The sequence below is a fragment of the Coregonus clupeaformis genome, chromosome 10, assembly GCF_020615455.1.
Source record: "Coregonus clupeaformis isolate EN_2021a chromosome 10, ASM2061545v1, whole genome shotgun sequence".
Lineage (NCBI taxonomy): Eukaryota > Metazoa > Chordata > Actinopteri > Salmoniformes > Salmonidae > Coregonus > Coregonus clupeaformis.
Window position 1 is genome coordinate 36,803,755 of NC_059201.1, and position 15,211 is coordinate 36,818,965.

General features: G+C 45.6%; 1 protein-coding gene across 4 annotated transcripts in view; it reads left to right on the forward strand.

Moving 5' to 3' along the window:
• Positions 1-15,211, forward strand: part of LOC121575478 (serine/threonine-protein kinase WNK2) — a 74,555-nt gene that overhangs the window by 47,184 nt on the left and 12,160 nt on the right. For 2 of the 4 annotated variants that reach the window (XM_041888594.2, XM_041888596.2), the window contains 2 exons: positions 3,061-3,105; positions 4,770-5,113. In XM_041888594.2, the coding sequence (XP_041744528.1) occupies positions 3,061-3,105; positions 4,770-5,113 (389 nt within the window). Of the gene's footprint in view, positions 1-477; positions 577-3,060; positions 3,106-4,769; positions 5,134-15,211 lie in introns of all 4 variants that reach the window. The other 2 variants (XM_041888595.2, XM_041888593.2) reach the window with 2 other exon arrangements.

Sequence of the window (15,211 nt, forward strand, 5' to 3'; positions counted from 1 at the left end):
CAAAAGGAGACACTATCAGTAGAGTTTCCAAATTCCGGTAACTTTCCCAAAATTACCAGGTTTTCCAGAAATGCTGGTTTGAGGATTTCAGATTTCCTGTTTATTCCCTCCTGATTCTGTGAATTTTCCAACCGGGAGTTCTGGAAAACCTGGGAATTTGGGGAATGTGATTGGAATTTTGCAACCCTAACTACCTGTTTTATTACATTAATTTCACCCAAATTACAAGCAACAGATACAGACATACTCATGTTTAGAGGAAGGGCTGCAATGGGATGCCTTAGCAAATATGTTTTATATGATGGAACACAAAGTTACATTGACCTTTATCAGGCATCTGCAGCCTTTAACATATGGTTCTGATAGGTTGCTGTTCAAACTCATCTCTAATGCAGGTTCTGGTCAGAGCTGTGTGCTCTTCTTACCCTGGTGTTCTGTGTCTCCTCTCCTCCTTTCCTCTTCTCCTCCTCTCCACAGGCTGGTCCGCTTACCCTCCACCGCCTGAGAGAGTGACCTATAAATCCAGTAGCAAACCACGCGCTAGATTCCTCAGTGGGCCTGTGTCTCTGTCTATCTGTTTGTATCTCCTCCTCTCCTCCATTGCTCCACCACTCCACCACTCACTCTGCTTCTCGTCCTCCTCCACTGCTCTCCTTCCTCTCCTCCTCTTCTCATGTCTTCCTCTTCTTCTCTCCTCCTTGCCTCTCTTTCTCTTTACCCAGAGTCAAATGACTTAGAAAATATGTTTTAAAAAAACACACACACAAAAACACTGTTTTCCAGACTTTGAGATTACGTTTATTTTCTGTTCTGAATGAAAGTTGAAAAGACGTATTTTCCGGACATTGAAAATACATTTTTTTCTGGGCAATGAAAATATGTATTTTTTGGGTTATTGTTTCTATGGCCATATTTCAACCGTACATAATTGTACTTATATGTAAATGTTAATGAAGAAAGCAATATATCACATTACAGGAAAATTGAGCAAAATGAAGATTGCAGTATAGAATGAGGTAGTCCCCTGGAATGTATTTCAATTAACAGGTGTGCCTTGTTAAAAGTTAATTTGTGGAATTTCTTTCCTTAATGCGTTTGAGCCAATCAGTTGTGTTGTGACAAGGTAGGGGTGGTATACAGAAGATAGCCCTATTTGTTAAAAGACCAAGTCCATATTATGGCAAGAACAGCTAAAATAACCAAAGAGAAACGACAGTCCATCATTACTTTAAGACATGAAGGTCAGTCAATCTGGAAAATGTCAAGAACTTTGAAAGTTTCTTCAAGTGCAGTCGCAAAAACCATCAAGCGCTATGATGAAACTGGCTCTCCTGAGGACCGCCACAGGAAAGGAAGACCCAGAGTTACCTCTGCTGCAGAGGATAAGTTCATTGGAGTTACCAGCCTCAGATTGCAGCCCAAATAAATGCTTCACAGAGTTCAAGTAACAGACACATCTCAACATCAACTGTTCAGAGGAGACTGCGTGAATCAGGCCTTCATGGTCGAATTGCTGCAAAGAAACCACTACTAAAGGACAACAATCAGAAGAAGAGACTTGAGCTTGGGCCAAGAAACACGAGCAATGGACATTAGACTGGTGGAAATCTGTCCTTTGGTCTGATGAGTCCAAATTTGAGATTTTTGGTTCCAACCGCTGTGTCTTTGTGAGACGCAGAGTAGGTGAATGGATGATCTCCGCATGTGTGGTTCCCACCGTGAAGCATGGAGGAGGAGGTGAGGGAGTGCTTTTCTGGTGACACTGCCTGTGATTTATTTAGAATTCAGGGCACACTTAACCAGCATTGCTACCACAGCATTCTGCAGCGATACGCCATCCCATCTGGTTTGCGCTTAGTGACCCAAAACACACCTCCAGGCTGTTTAAGGGCTATTTGACCAAGAAGGAGAGTGATGGAGTGATGCATCAGATGACCTGGCCTCCACAATCACCCGACCTCAACCCAATTGAGATGGTTTGGGGTGAGTTGGACCTCAGAGTGAAGGAAAAGCAGCCATCAAGTGCTCAGCATATGTGCAAACTCCTTCAAGACTGTTGGAAAAGCATTCTTCATGAAGCTGGTTGAGAGAATGCCAAGAGTGTGCAAAGCTGTCATCAAGGCAAAGGGTGGCTACTTCGAAGAATTTCAAATAAAAAATATATTTTGATTTGTTTAACACTTTTTTGGTTACTACATGATTCCATATGTGTTATTTCGTAGTTTTGATGTCTTCACTATTATTCTACAGTGTAAAGTAGGAGTGTCCAAACTTTTGACTGGTACTGTACGTCTATGATTGGTTCACATTTGGTATGATCAGGACTAAAATCAACGTCTATGGACGCTGAAATCAAGGCTGGTTCTGGGCCGGATCAAATAACGACGTCTGTGGATGTTGAAGTCAAGGCCTTGGTGTACTGACCATTTAAAAAATAAGAAGTCCGGATGTCCTCATCCTCTAGCTCGTTTTTTAAATATTTTTTTCATCCCACCCTCTCCCCTGTGTCCCTCTGATTCTCTGAACTACAGTGAATTGTCTCTCTCTGTCTGTTGTGCTTGGCTGAAGAGTAGTGGATGTACGGTATAGTAGTAATGCACTGCAGCAGTACTGTGTGCTCAGCTCACTCTCACTCTCTGCTCCTGTCTGTCTGTCTGTCTGTCTGTCTGTCTGTCTGTCTGTCTGTCTGTCTGTCTGTCTGTCTGTCTGTTTGTCTCTGCCTCTCTGCCCTTGCAGTCCTGCCTAGTGGACCCTGTCTGCATGGCTACACACAGCCACTGTTATGTTGCGCCCTGTTGGTTACGAGCTCTCTCTCTCTTTTGTTTTCTCTCTCTCAGACCTCTTACCATTCTGTGGCTCACTTCTAGGGTGACTGCATGATAGGCTGTCCAGCCGTATTCAGATAGTTGTCTAAACCGTGCTTTCCCACAGTGTTATGTATATGATGATGTTGCATCTGGCTTTTGAGCAGATCTTTGTAGCAACGTGACTGTATGTTTGAACTCTATGTGTGTTTATGTCTTCATGCTGCATGGAGTCCTAACTCTGTTTGTCTCCTAGGGTCAACTCTGAAACGACTCTGCCTTGGTAAAGAGCGTGGTAGGGGTAAGTATAACTTGCAGCAAAGACATTAGCCATTTGGAGAATTCCTAACTATTTGTTGTATTTATTTATTCATTCATTTATTTATTATTGTAGCTAATCATGTACCCTGTTTTCTTTCCTCAAAGTTCCTCTCATAAGTAAGAGTACAAGTACATTTCATTAGATTAGAATGCATTTTATAAACAAGAGGAGCCATCTAGTGTTCATTCTAGCTACATTTACTTAGATAACATGTTTCAGCAACAGGGCTAGTTGGAACCAGAGTATGTGATCAGAGTTGAGCAGTCGGAAATCCCGCTCATCTCTCGCTCATGTCCTTTCCAACCGCTCCAACCACTCCGATAAAAACCGCTCCTCCCTTACAGGAAGAAAAGCTGCCGCTCCATTCATTAAAATCACCATTTAACCAACACCCATCCAATTCTGTGACTACCTGGACCTACCATTTGGTTTTGAAGTATTGAAACCAAACCATATGATTTGAATGAAAATTATTTTAATAAACAACATGAAAAGGTGACTGTAAGAAGTGCTCATCATTTGAAATAGGCTACATATACACACTGTAAATAGGTCAGGAGCCAGACAGGTCGCCTAAGAAGGAACGGAAATGTATTATTTAGGCTATATTATTAGCCTATTATTTCAAGGCTATAGCCTACAAAGAAATACATTGTGAAGCATTTGCGAGTACAACACACTAGGCTGGCAGGAATATTATAGCGCTCAGCATTTAAACTACATTTCGTTGTATTAAATCATTATAGTCTATAAATTGTGCATATAGGCTGTGACTTACTTAGAATTAAATGCAAATGAAGCGAAAAATGCCTTATTAGGCTCAGTCTACAGTGCCATTGAATTCATTTTTAGAAACACGAGTTTGGCCAAAGTCTGGCTTCAGGCTCATGCGATGGTGCTGTAGACTGAGAATACCCTCTCCACGCTTACAGAGCCACTGGGGATGCTACACACTCCTCAGGCCACTCTTGCCAGGCTGGGCAGGGATGCAGAGTTTTTAATGTATTTTTCTATAGGCAGGCCTAAAGGTTTTTAGGCAAAATAACCCTATCAAAACAGAAAGCTCCTTGAAATAGGTATTGTAATATGTCAGGCCTGTTGGGCCAAAATCAATTATAGCCTATTGTATAGATAATATGACTTTTAAGAGACTTTGCTACAATGACACACTTAGCTAGCTACCCACCTCATTCCTTTCTGTTAGCATGTGCACTTGGTAAGTACACCATCATGCTTTCGGGATACATGTCTTTTCAAATTCCAAAGTTATTCTTTAGTTGTGGACACTACATCACCACACTCTCTCTCTTGCTCTTGGTCCTCCTCATCTTTGTAAGTCACCTTGTTTTTGCACCTGTGTGTTTTATCAGTTTCTTTATAAAAATATTTACCGAACTCCATGACAGCAAGGGGCTATAGCAGCACACAAGTAGCCTACAAATGCATGCCGGGCCGGGCAAGCCCTGAGCTCCTGAAGCGAGCGGTAATGGAGAGAAATTGGAGCGGGTGAGATGGCCGACGCTCCAGCCTTTGGGAAACTCGCTCCGCGTTCCAAATTGCGCACTCCTAGCTCTGCTCCAGCTCCGCTCACATACTGTGGTTGGAACTTGAGGCAGGGTCTAAACAGTATGTCCATCTCCCAGGGACTGGATCAGGCCCAGGTGCATCCAACCAGCCGTCCCAACAACAGACAGCCAGCTCCACCCCTCCTCCCCACCAGCCAATAGCAGGGTTGGCCCAAGCCCAGGCCAACAACAGCAACAACAAGACAGGCACCTACACCGGCACTTACCCTGGCGCCTACACAGGCTCCTATGCAGGGTCCTTCACAGACGACCTCCACAGGCTGGTAGATGACTGGGCCATGGAGGCCCTGGCTGTCTCCTGGCGGCCGCGGCCCAGTTCCCTCAGCCTCAGTTGGCAGCCGCTTTGGAACGACGACCCCATGGGGCCCAGAACCATAGCCAGACTGGCCAGCACTCCAGATGTGAGTAGTTGTTGGATACGGTATGTATCTGTGTTTAACTGTTTATGTACTACGCATTATTTATTAGTAGGGGTGTAGCTAAATGGGTTCAAATAGTGTTTGTTTTCTTTAAAATTATAAAATTATTTAACTGCACTGATCATTTCTGGCACAATAGAACCAGGGTGGGAAATGTACTTTTTGGTCTACCAGCCACTGTGGTAGGTAGATGAAAAAATCTACCAGCCACTCAGATTTTTCACCAGCCAAAATATTTTCCTGCCATAATTACACACACACAAAAAAAAACTGATCACCATGCTTTGTAATATTTGTTAAACAAGAAATGTATTACCAGTAATAAGTAATGTGTTATATTGCTCAATTAAATTAAATGTTTGTGGCCAGAATATTTTATCCAATGTACAGTATGTTAAAATAAATAATTTCAAAATCAAATCAAATCAAATCAAATATTATTTGTCACATGCGCCGAATACAACAGGTGTAGACCTTACCGTGAAATGCTTACTTAGAAGCCCTTAACCAACAATGCAGTTCAAGAAATAGAGTTAAGAACATATTTACTAAATAACCTAAAGTAAAAAATAAATTAAAAGTGACACAATAAAATAACAATAACAAGGCTATATACAGGGGGTACCAGTACTGAGTCAATGTGTGGGGATACAGGTTAGTCGAGGTAATTTGGACATGTAGGTATGGGTAAAGTGACTATGCATAGACAATAAACAGCGAGTAGCAGCAGTGTAAAAACAAAAGTGGGGGAGGTGTCAATGTAAATAGTCCGGGTGGCCATTTGATTAATTGTTCAGCAGTCTTATGTCTTGGGGGTAGAAGCTGTTAAGGAGCGTTTTGGACCTAGACTTGGCCTTCCTCTGACACTGCATAGTATATAGGTCCTGGATGGCAGGAAGCTTGGCCCCAGTGATGTACTGGGCCGTACGCACTACTCTCTGTAGTGCCTTATGGTCGGCTGCCGAGCAGTTACCATACCAGGCAGGATGCTCTCGATGGTGCAGCTGTATAACTTTTTTGTGGATCTGGGGACCCATGCCAAATCTTTTCAGTCTCCTGAGGGGGAAAAGGCGTTGTTGTGCCCTCTTCACGACTGTCTTGGTGTGTTTGGACCATGATAGTTTGTTGGTGATGTGGACACCAAGGAACTTGAAACTCTCTACCTGCTCCACTACAGCCCCGTCGATGTGAATGGGGGCGTGTTCGGCCCTCTTTTTCCTGTAGTCCACGATCACCTCCTTTATCTTGCTCAAATTGAGGGAGAGGTTGTTGTCCTGGCACCACACTGCCAGGTCTCTGACCTCCTCCCTATAGGCTGTCTCATCGTTGTCGCTGATCAGGCCTACCACTATTGTGTCATCAGCAAACTTAATGATGGTGTTGGAGTCGTGCTTGGCCACGCAGTCGTGGGTGAACAGGGAGTACAGGAGGGGACTAAGCACACACCCCTGAGGGGCCCCCGTGTTAGGATCAGCATGGCAGATGTGTTGTTGCCCACCCTTACCACCTGGGGGTGGCCCGTCAGGAAGTCCAGGATCCAGTTGCAGAGGGAGGTGTTTAGTCCCAGGGTTCTTAGCTTAGAGATGAGCTGTGTGAGCACTATGGAGTTGAATGCTGAGCTGTAGTCAATGAACAGCATTCTCACATAAGTGTTCCTTTTGTCCAGGTGGGAAAGGGCAGTGTGGAATGCGATTGAGATTGCGTCATCTGTGGATCTGTTGGGGCGGTATGCGAATTGGAGTGGGTCTAGGGTTTCCAGGATGAAGGTGTTGATGTGAGCCATGACCAGCCTTTCAAAACACTTCATGGCTACCGACGTGAGTGCTACTGGGCGTTAGTCATTTAGACAGGTTACCTTCGCTTCCTTGGGCACAGGGACTATGGTGGTCTGCTTGAAACATGTAGGTATTACAGACTCAGTCAGGGAGAGGTTAAAAATGTCAGTGAAGACACTTGCCAGTTGGTCCGTGCATGCTCTGAGTACACGTCCTGGTAATCCGTCTGGCCCCGCAGCCGTGAATGTTGACCTGTTTAAAGGTCTTGCTCACATCGGCTACGGAGAGCGTGATCACACAGTCGTCCAGAACAACTGGTGCTCTCATGCATGCTTCAGTGTTGCTTGCCTTGAAGCGAGCATAAAAGGCATTTGGCTCGTCTGGTAGGCTTGCATCACTGGGCAGCTCGCGGCTGGGTTTCCCTTTGTAGTCCGTAATAGTTTGCAAGCCCTGCCACATCCAACGAGCGTCAGAACCGGTGTAGTAGGATTCAATCTTAGGCCTGTTTTGACGCTTTGCCTGTTTGATGGTTCGTCTGAGGGCATAGCGGAAGTTCTTATAAGCGTCCGGATTAGTGTCCTGCTCCTTGAAAGCAGCAGCTCCAGCCTTTAGCTTGGTGCGGATGTTGCCTGTAATCCATGGCTTCTGTTTGGGATATGTACGTATGGTCACTGTGCGGACGACTTCGTCGATGCACTTATTGATGAAGTGACTGAGGTGGTATACTCCTCAATGCCATTGGATGAATCCCGGAACATATTCCAGTATATACTAACAAAACAGTCCTGTAGCGTAGCATCCGCATCATCTGACCACTTCCGTATTGAGCGATTCACTGGTACTTCCTGCTTTAGTTTTTGCTTGTAAGCAGGAATCAGGAGGATAGAATTATGGTTGGATTTGCCAAATGGAGGGCGAGGGAGAGCTTTGTATGTGTCTCTGTGTGTGGAGTAAAGGTGGTCTAGAGTTTTATTTCCCTCTGGTTGCATGTGACATGCTGGTAGAAATGAGGTAAAACGGATTTAAGTTTGCCTGCATTAAAGTCCCCGGCCACTAGGAGCGACGCTTCTGGATGAGCATTTTCTTGTTTGCTTATGGCCTTATACAGCTTGTTGAGTGCAGTCTTAATGCCAGCATCGGTTTGTGGTGGTAAATAGACGGCTACGAAAAATATCGATGAAAACTCTCTTCGTAGATAGTGTGGTCTACAGCTTATCTTGAGGTACTCTACCTCAGGCGAGCAATACCTCGAGACTTCCTTAATATTAGACATCACGCACCAGCTGTTAAAGACAAATAGACACACACCACCACCCCTCGTCTTACCAGACGTAGCTGTTCTGTCCTGCCGATGCACGGAAAACCCAGCCAACTGTATATTATCCGTGTCGTCGTTCAGCCACAACTCGGTGAAACATAAGATATTACCGTTTTTAATGTCCCGTTGGTAGGATAGTCTCGAATGGAGATCATCCAGTTTATTCTCCAGTGTTTGCACGTTGGCCAATAGAATGGATGGTAGAGGCGGGTTACCCACTCGCAGACGAATTCTCACAAGGTACCCCGATCTCCACCCCCCTGTATTTCCGTCTTTTCTTCACGCGAATGACAGGGATTTGGGCCTGGTCTCAGAGAAGCAGTATATCCTTCGCATCGGACTCATGTCGTGGAAATTCTTACACAGGGACACTCGAAGTCAATCTTAAATCAATCATTGTTTATTGTCAGCGCTGGAGAGGTTCCAACAAACTTAATGCACCATAGTGAACGTCTGTCAGAACCTCTAACGGGGCAGTCCCGTTAGTTCCCTTATATACTGACAAGTCATATTTGCATGATTTAGCTTATTCATCATTAATTAATCATTAACGTTTGCTTCATTCATGTGTTCTGACCAATACTGGGTCATACATGTGACCAATACCTCACAAGGCTTCTTCTCTCTAAGCTGAGACCTTGAAACTGAGATATCCCTTTCTCTAAACAAGGTTCTGGGCATAATGCCAAATTGCAGACACTGATAGTGAGGATTCGTTCAATCAGTCACTTGCATGAACACAGAAATTGGTTTATAGAAAAGTACAAACATAGAACATAGAAATTGGTAAATAGAAAAGCACCAACATAAACATTTCCATCACACTCTTTAAAGAAAAAATCTTTGTCCAGTTCGAGGTGAGTAATCGCTGTTCTGATATCCAGAAGCTATTTTCGGTCATAAGAGATGGTATCAGCAACATTATGTACAAAATAAGTTAGAAACAATGCGAAAAAACACACAAAATAGCACAGTTGGTTAGGAGCCTGTAAAACAGCAGCCATCCCCTCCGGCGCCATTCTCTCTATTAGATACAATCGTTTTTACTATTAGATACAATAGTGAAAACAGATAAACAGTTCTATAACTGAGCATTAAGAATCAACAAAGTGCCTGCCCTACCACACAATGCTGAGTGATACGTCTTGTTTATTATTATAAACTGGGTGGTTCGAGCCCTGAATTCTGATTGGCTGGCAGCGGTGGTGTATCAGACTGTTTATGGTAACCAGTTTATAATAGCAATAAGGCACCTCAGGGGTTTGTGGTATATGGCCCATATACCACATCCCCTTGGGCCTTATTGCTTAATTATAGTCCAGGGCTAAGCTGACATGTTTTACCAGGACTACATAAATTGAAATTTAGAAGCACACAAATAAGTATAGGAGCACAATAAAAGTATTTTGGTGTTTTAATGATAGTCAAGCACAATGTACCCCCAAATATTTGAGTCATTAGGGGTGTGTTCGTAAATTCACTCTGGAGTGCCATAGTGCGCTCTGGGAATTCATAAATTCAGAGCTTTGTCAGATTGTCCATTAGTAAATTCAGTGCGTTTCACAGGGCCGGTCCTTGCCGTTCTGCCGACATAGGCGTGACAAAAAAATGCCGCACCCCGCAAAACTAGAATAGTCCCAGTAAGCAAAATGACGTTGAAAAAACCCCCCTAAAAGACGTATTTTCCAGACGTTGAAGTTAGGTTCAATTTAGGTTCTGAATGAAAGGTGAAAAGAAACTTGATGTACTGTAGTACAAGTCTGTCAGGAGCTCTCCCGGGGCAGTCCCGTTAGATCTCATATATACTGGTTACAGACACGTTAAATAGGCATAGTTCATAGGGTTGGTTCCGGCATGTGTCTGGCACCGTCTCCTATCTTAACTTAAATCAAATCAAATCAAATCAAATGTTTTTGGCCACATGAGCCGAATACAACAGGTGCAGACATTACAGTGAAATGCTTACTTACAGCCCTGAACCAACAGTGCATTTATTTTTAATAAAAAAGTAAAATAAAACAACAACAAAAAAGTGTTGAGAAAAAAGAGAAGAAGTAAAATAAAATAACAGTAGGGAGGCTATATATACAGGGGGGTACCGGTGCAGAGTCAATGTGCGGGGGCACCGGCTAGTTGAGGTAGTTGAAGTAATATGTACATGTGGGTAGAGTTAAAGTGACTATGCATAAATAATTAACAGAGTAGCAGCAGCGTAAAAAGATGGGGTGGGAGTTGGGGTGGGGGGGCAGTGCAAATAGTCCTGGTAGCCATGATTAGCTGTTCAGGGGTCTTATGGCTTGTTGAAGCTGTTGAGAAGTCTTTTGGACCTAGACATGGCACTCCGGTACCGCTTGCCATGCGGTAGCAGAGAGAACACTCTATGACTAGGGTGGCTGGAGTCTTTGACAATTTTGAGGGCCTTCCTCTGACACCATATTGGTATAGAGGTCCTGGATGGCAGGAAGCTTGGCCCCAGTGATGTACTGGGCCGTACGTACTACTCTCTGTAGTGCTTTGCGGTCAGAGGCCAAGCAGTTGCCATACCAGGTGGTGATGCAACCAGTCAGGATGCTCTCGATGGTGCAGCTGTATACTTTTTTGAGGATCTGAGGACCCATGCCAAATCTTTTCAGTCTCCTGAAGGGGAATAGGCTTTGTCGTGCCCTCTTCACGACTGTCTTGGTGTGTTTGGACCATGATAGTTCGTTGGTGATGTGGACACCAAGGAACTTGAAGCTCTCAACCTGTTCCACCACAGCCCCGTCGATGAGAATGGGGGCGTGCTCAGACCTCTTTTTTTTCCTGTAGTCCACAATCATCTCCTTTGTCTTGGTCACGTTGAGGGAGAGGTTGTTATCCTGGCACCACATGGCCAGGTCTCTGACCTCCTCCCTATAGGCTGTCTCATCGTTGTCGGTGATTAGGCCTACCACTGTTGTGTCGTCTGCAAACTTAATGATGGTGTTGGAGTCGTGCTTGGCCATGCAGTCATGGGTGAACAGGGAGTACAGGAGGGGACTGAGCACGCACCCCTGAGGGGGCCCCCGTGTTGAGGATCAATGTGGCAGATGTGTTGTTACCTACCCTTACCACCTGGGGGCGGCCCGTCAGGAAGTCCAGGATCCAGTTGCAGAGGGAGGTGTTTAGTCCCAGGATCCGTAGCTTAGTGATGAGCTTTGAGGGCACTACGGTGTTAAACGCTGAGCTGTAGTCAATGAATAGCATTCTCACGTAGGTGTTCCTCTTGTCCAGGTGGGAAAGGGCAGTGTGGAGTGCAATAGAGATTGCATCATCTGTGGATCTGTTGGGGCGGTATGCAAATTGGAGTGGGTCTAGGGTTTCTGGGATAATGGTGTTGATGTGAGCCATGACCAGCCTTTCAAAGCACTTCATGGCTACAGACGTCAGTGCTACGGGTCAATTAGGCAGGTTATCTTAGTATCCTTGGGCACGGGGACTATGGTGGTCTGCTTGAAACATGTTGGTATTACAGACTCAGTCAGGGACATGTTGAAAATGTCAGTGAAGACACTTGCCAGTTGGTCAGCATATGCTCGGAGTACCCGTCCTGGTAATCCGTCTGGCCCTGCGGCCTTGTGAATGTTGACCTGCCTAAAAGTCTTACTCACATCGGCTACGGAGAGCGTGATCACATAGTAATCCGGAACAGCTGGTGCTCTCATGCATGCTTCAGTGTTGCTTGCCTCGAAGCGAGCATAGAAGTGGTTTAGCTCGTCTGGAAGTCTTGTGTCACTGTGCAGCTCGCGGCTGTGCTTCCCTTTGTAGTCTGCAATAGTTTTCAAGCCCTGCCACATCTGACGAGCGTCAGAGCCGGTGTAGTACGATTCAATCTTAGTCCTGTATTGACTCTTTGCCTGTTTGATGGTTCGTCGGAGGGCATAGCGGGATTTCTTATAAGCGTCCGGGTTAGAGTCCCGTTCTTTGAAAGCGGCAGCTCTACCCTTTAGCTCAGTGCGGATGTTTCCTGTAATCCATGGCTTCTGGTTGGGGTATGTACGTACGGTTACTGTGGGGACGAAATCATTGATGCACTTATTGATGAAGCCAGTGACTGATGTGGTGTATTCCTCAATGCTATCTGAAGAATCCCGGAACATGTTCCAGTCTGTGCTAGCAAAACAGTCCTGTAGCTTAGCATCTGCGTCATCTGACTACTTTTTTATTAACCGAGTCACTGGTGCTTCCTGCTTTAGTTTTTGCTTATAAGCAGGAATCAGGAGGATAGAGTTATGGTCAGATTTGCCAAATGGAGGGCGAGGGAGAGCTTTGTATGCGTCTCTGTGTGTGGAGTAAAGGTGGTCTAGAGTTTTTTTTCCTATGGTTGCACATTTAACATGCTGGTAGAAATTAGGTAGAACGGATTTAAGTTTCCCTGCATTAAAGTCCCCGGCCACTAGGAGCGCTGCCTCTGGATGAGCGTTTTCCTGTTCGCTAATGGCCTTATACAGCTCATTCAGTGCAATATTAATGCCAGCATTGGTTTGTGGTGGTAAATAGACAGCTATGAAAAATAATGATGAAAACTCTCTTGGTAAATAGTGTGGTCTACAGCTTATCATAACATACTCTACCTCAGGCGATCAAAACCTTGAGACTTCCTTAGTATTTGATTTTGTGCACCAGCTGTTGTTTACAAATATACACAGACCGCCACCCCTTGTCTTACCGGAGTCAGCCATTCTATCCTGCCGATTTGTAGCGTATAGCCCGCTAGCTGTATGTTGTCCATGTCGTCGTTCAGCCACGACTCGGTGAAACATAAGATATTACAGTTTTTAATGTCCCGTTGGTAGGATAACCGTAATCTTAGGTCATCCAATTTATTCTCAAATGATTGAAGATTGGCTAATAGGATTGATGGGAGAGGCAGTTTACTCGCTCGCCGTCGGAGCCTTATAAGGCACCCCGACCTACGTCCACGATATCTCTGTCTCTTTCTCATGCGAATGACGAGGATTTGGGACTTGTCGGGTGTCTGTAGGATATCCTTCGCGGCCACCTCGTTGAAGAAAAAATCTTCGTCCAATACGAGGTGAGTAATCGCTGTCCTGATATCCAGAAGCTCTTTTTGGTTATAAGAGACGATGGCAGAAACATTATGTGCAAAATAAATTACAAATAACGCGGAAAAACACACATAATAGTACAATTGGTTAGAGGGCTGTAAAATGGCAGCCATCTTCTCCGGCGCCATTCTAAATAAACATATTCTGGGCGTTCTGCCAGATGGTCTTAAGGAGGGGGTCATGTTTATCTTTACCAAGCACAGGCAGGAACCAAGGATTATTTATGAAACTAAAACAAGATTAACATTTTCAAGATACAATTTTCCATCACAGGCATCTTTTCCGGACATTAAAAAAATACGTATTTTCCAGACGTTGAAATCAGGTTCATTTTCAGTTCTGAATGAAAGTTCAAAATACTTATTTTCTGGATGTTGAAAATACGTATTTTACAGACGTTGAAAATATGTTTTATCCAGATGTTGAAAACAGACTAATTTTAGATTCTTGTAACATATACACAGAGAGTCAGGAAACAGGTGCAGAAGGTGAGTTGAATAATAATAATCATCATGAAGATAATACAAAACAGGAGAAGCGTACTAAATGTAACCAAAACCAATTTAGCCTGATGACTTAGGCTTAGTGAAGGCTATATGAAGGTAGAGTAATAAGGGTGGTGATGAAGTCCAGGTGTGCTAAACAATGGGGAGCAGGTGTGCGCAATGATGGTTGCCAGGTGTGCGCAATGTGGGTTGCCAGGACTGGGGGTTAGTAGACTGGCGATGTCGAGTGGGGGAGCAGGGGTAGATGTGACAGTACCCCCCGCATAGGCGGGGCTTCCCACAATGTCCAGGGGAGGCGGAGGGGTGTCGTGGGGGACGGCATCAGTCCAGGTGACCAGGAACCACCGGCCTGAGGAGGGAAACATGAAAAGAGTGTGAGATCCAGTAGTTAGTGGGGAGCTGTAATCTATATGTCACCTCGTTGACCCTCCGGAGGACCTTGAAGGGCCTCACAAACTGGGGGCTCAGCTTCTGGCAGGGCATGTGGAGCGGGAGGTTCCTGGTGGAGAGCCAGACGCGATCACCAGGATGAACACGGGGGCCTCAATGCAGTGGTCGTCCACCTGATCCTTATGACGGTAGATGGCGCGCTGGAGCCTTACGTGGGCGGAGTTCCACACCTCCTCTGCGTGCCGGAACCACTCGTCCACTGCAGTCTGGCTCGGAGTCCACGGAGCCAGGGCCGGCTGAAATCCCAGGACGCACTGGAAGGAAGTCAACCCGGTGGAGGAGTGACGAAGTGAGTTCTGGGTGTATTCCGCCCAGGGAAAGAACCGGGCCAACTCCCCCTGCCGGTCCTGGCAGGGCTCCTTAGGAACCTCCCCAGCTCCTGGTTGGTCCTCTCCACCTGCCCATTAGACTGAGGCTGATACCCGGATGTGAGGCTGACTGTGACCACCAATTTCTCCATGAAGGCTCTCCATACCCGTGATGTGAATTGGGGGCCACGGTCGGAGACTATGTCCTCCAGAAGGCAATAGTGCCGGAAGACCTGCTGGAACAGTGCCTCCGGGACCTGGAGAGCGGTTGGGAGACCAGTGATTAAACGGCAGGATTTAGGGAATATGTCCACAACAACCATAACAGGGGTGAAACCATCAGACGGAGGGAGATCCGTAACAAAATCAATGGACAGATGGGACCAAGGACGCTGAGGCACAGCCGTGATGGGGGAGGAGTTTCCCTGCTGGAGCGTGCCGGGAAGATTTGGTTTGGACACATAACGAGCATGAATTGACAAAGCGGGCGACATCCTGTGCCAAGGTGTCCCACCAGTACTTTGCAGAGATGGATCAAATAGTGTGGGTGATACCTGGGTATCCAGTGGCGAGGGATGTGTGCGCCCAGGTCAACAGCCGATCCTCCGTAGGGACGTAGATGCGCTCAGGAGGACA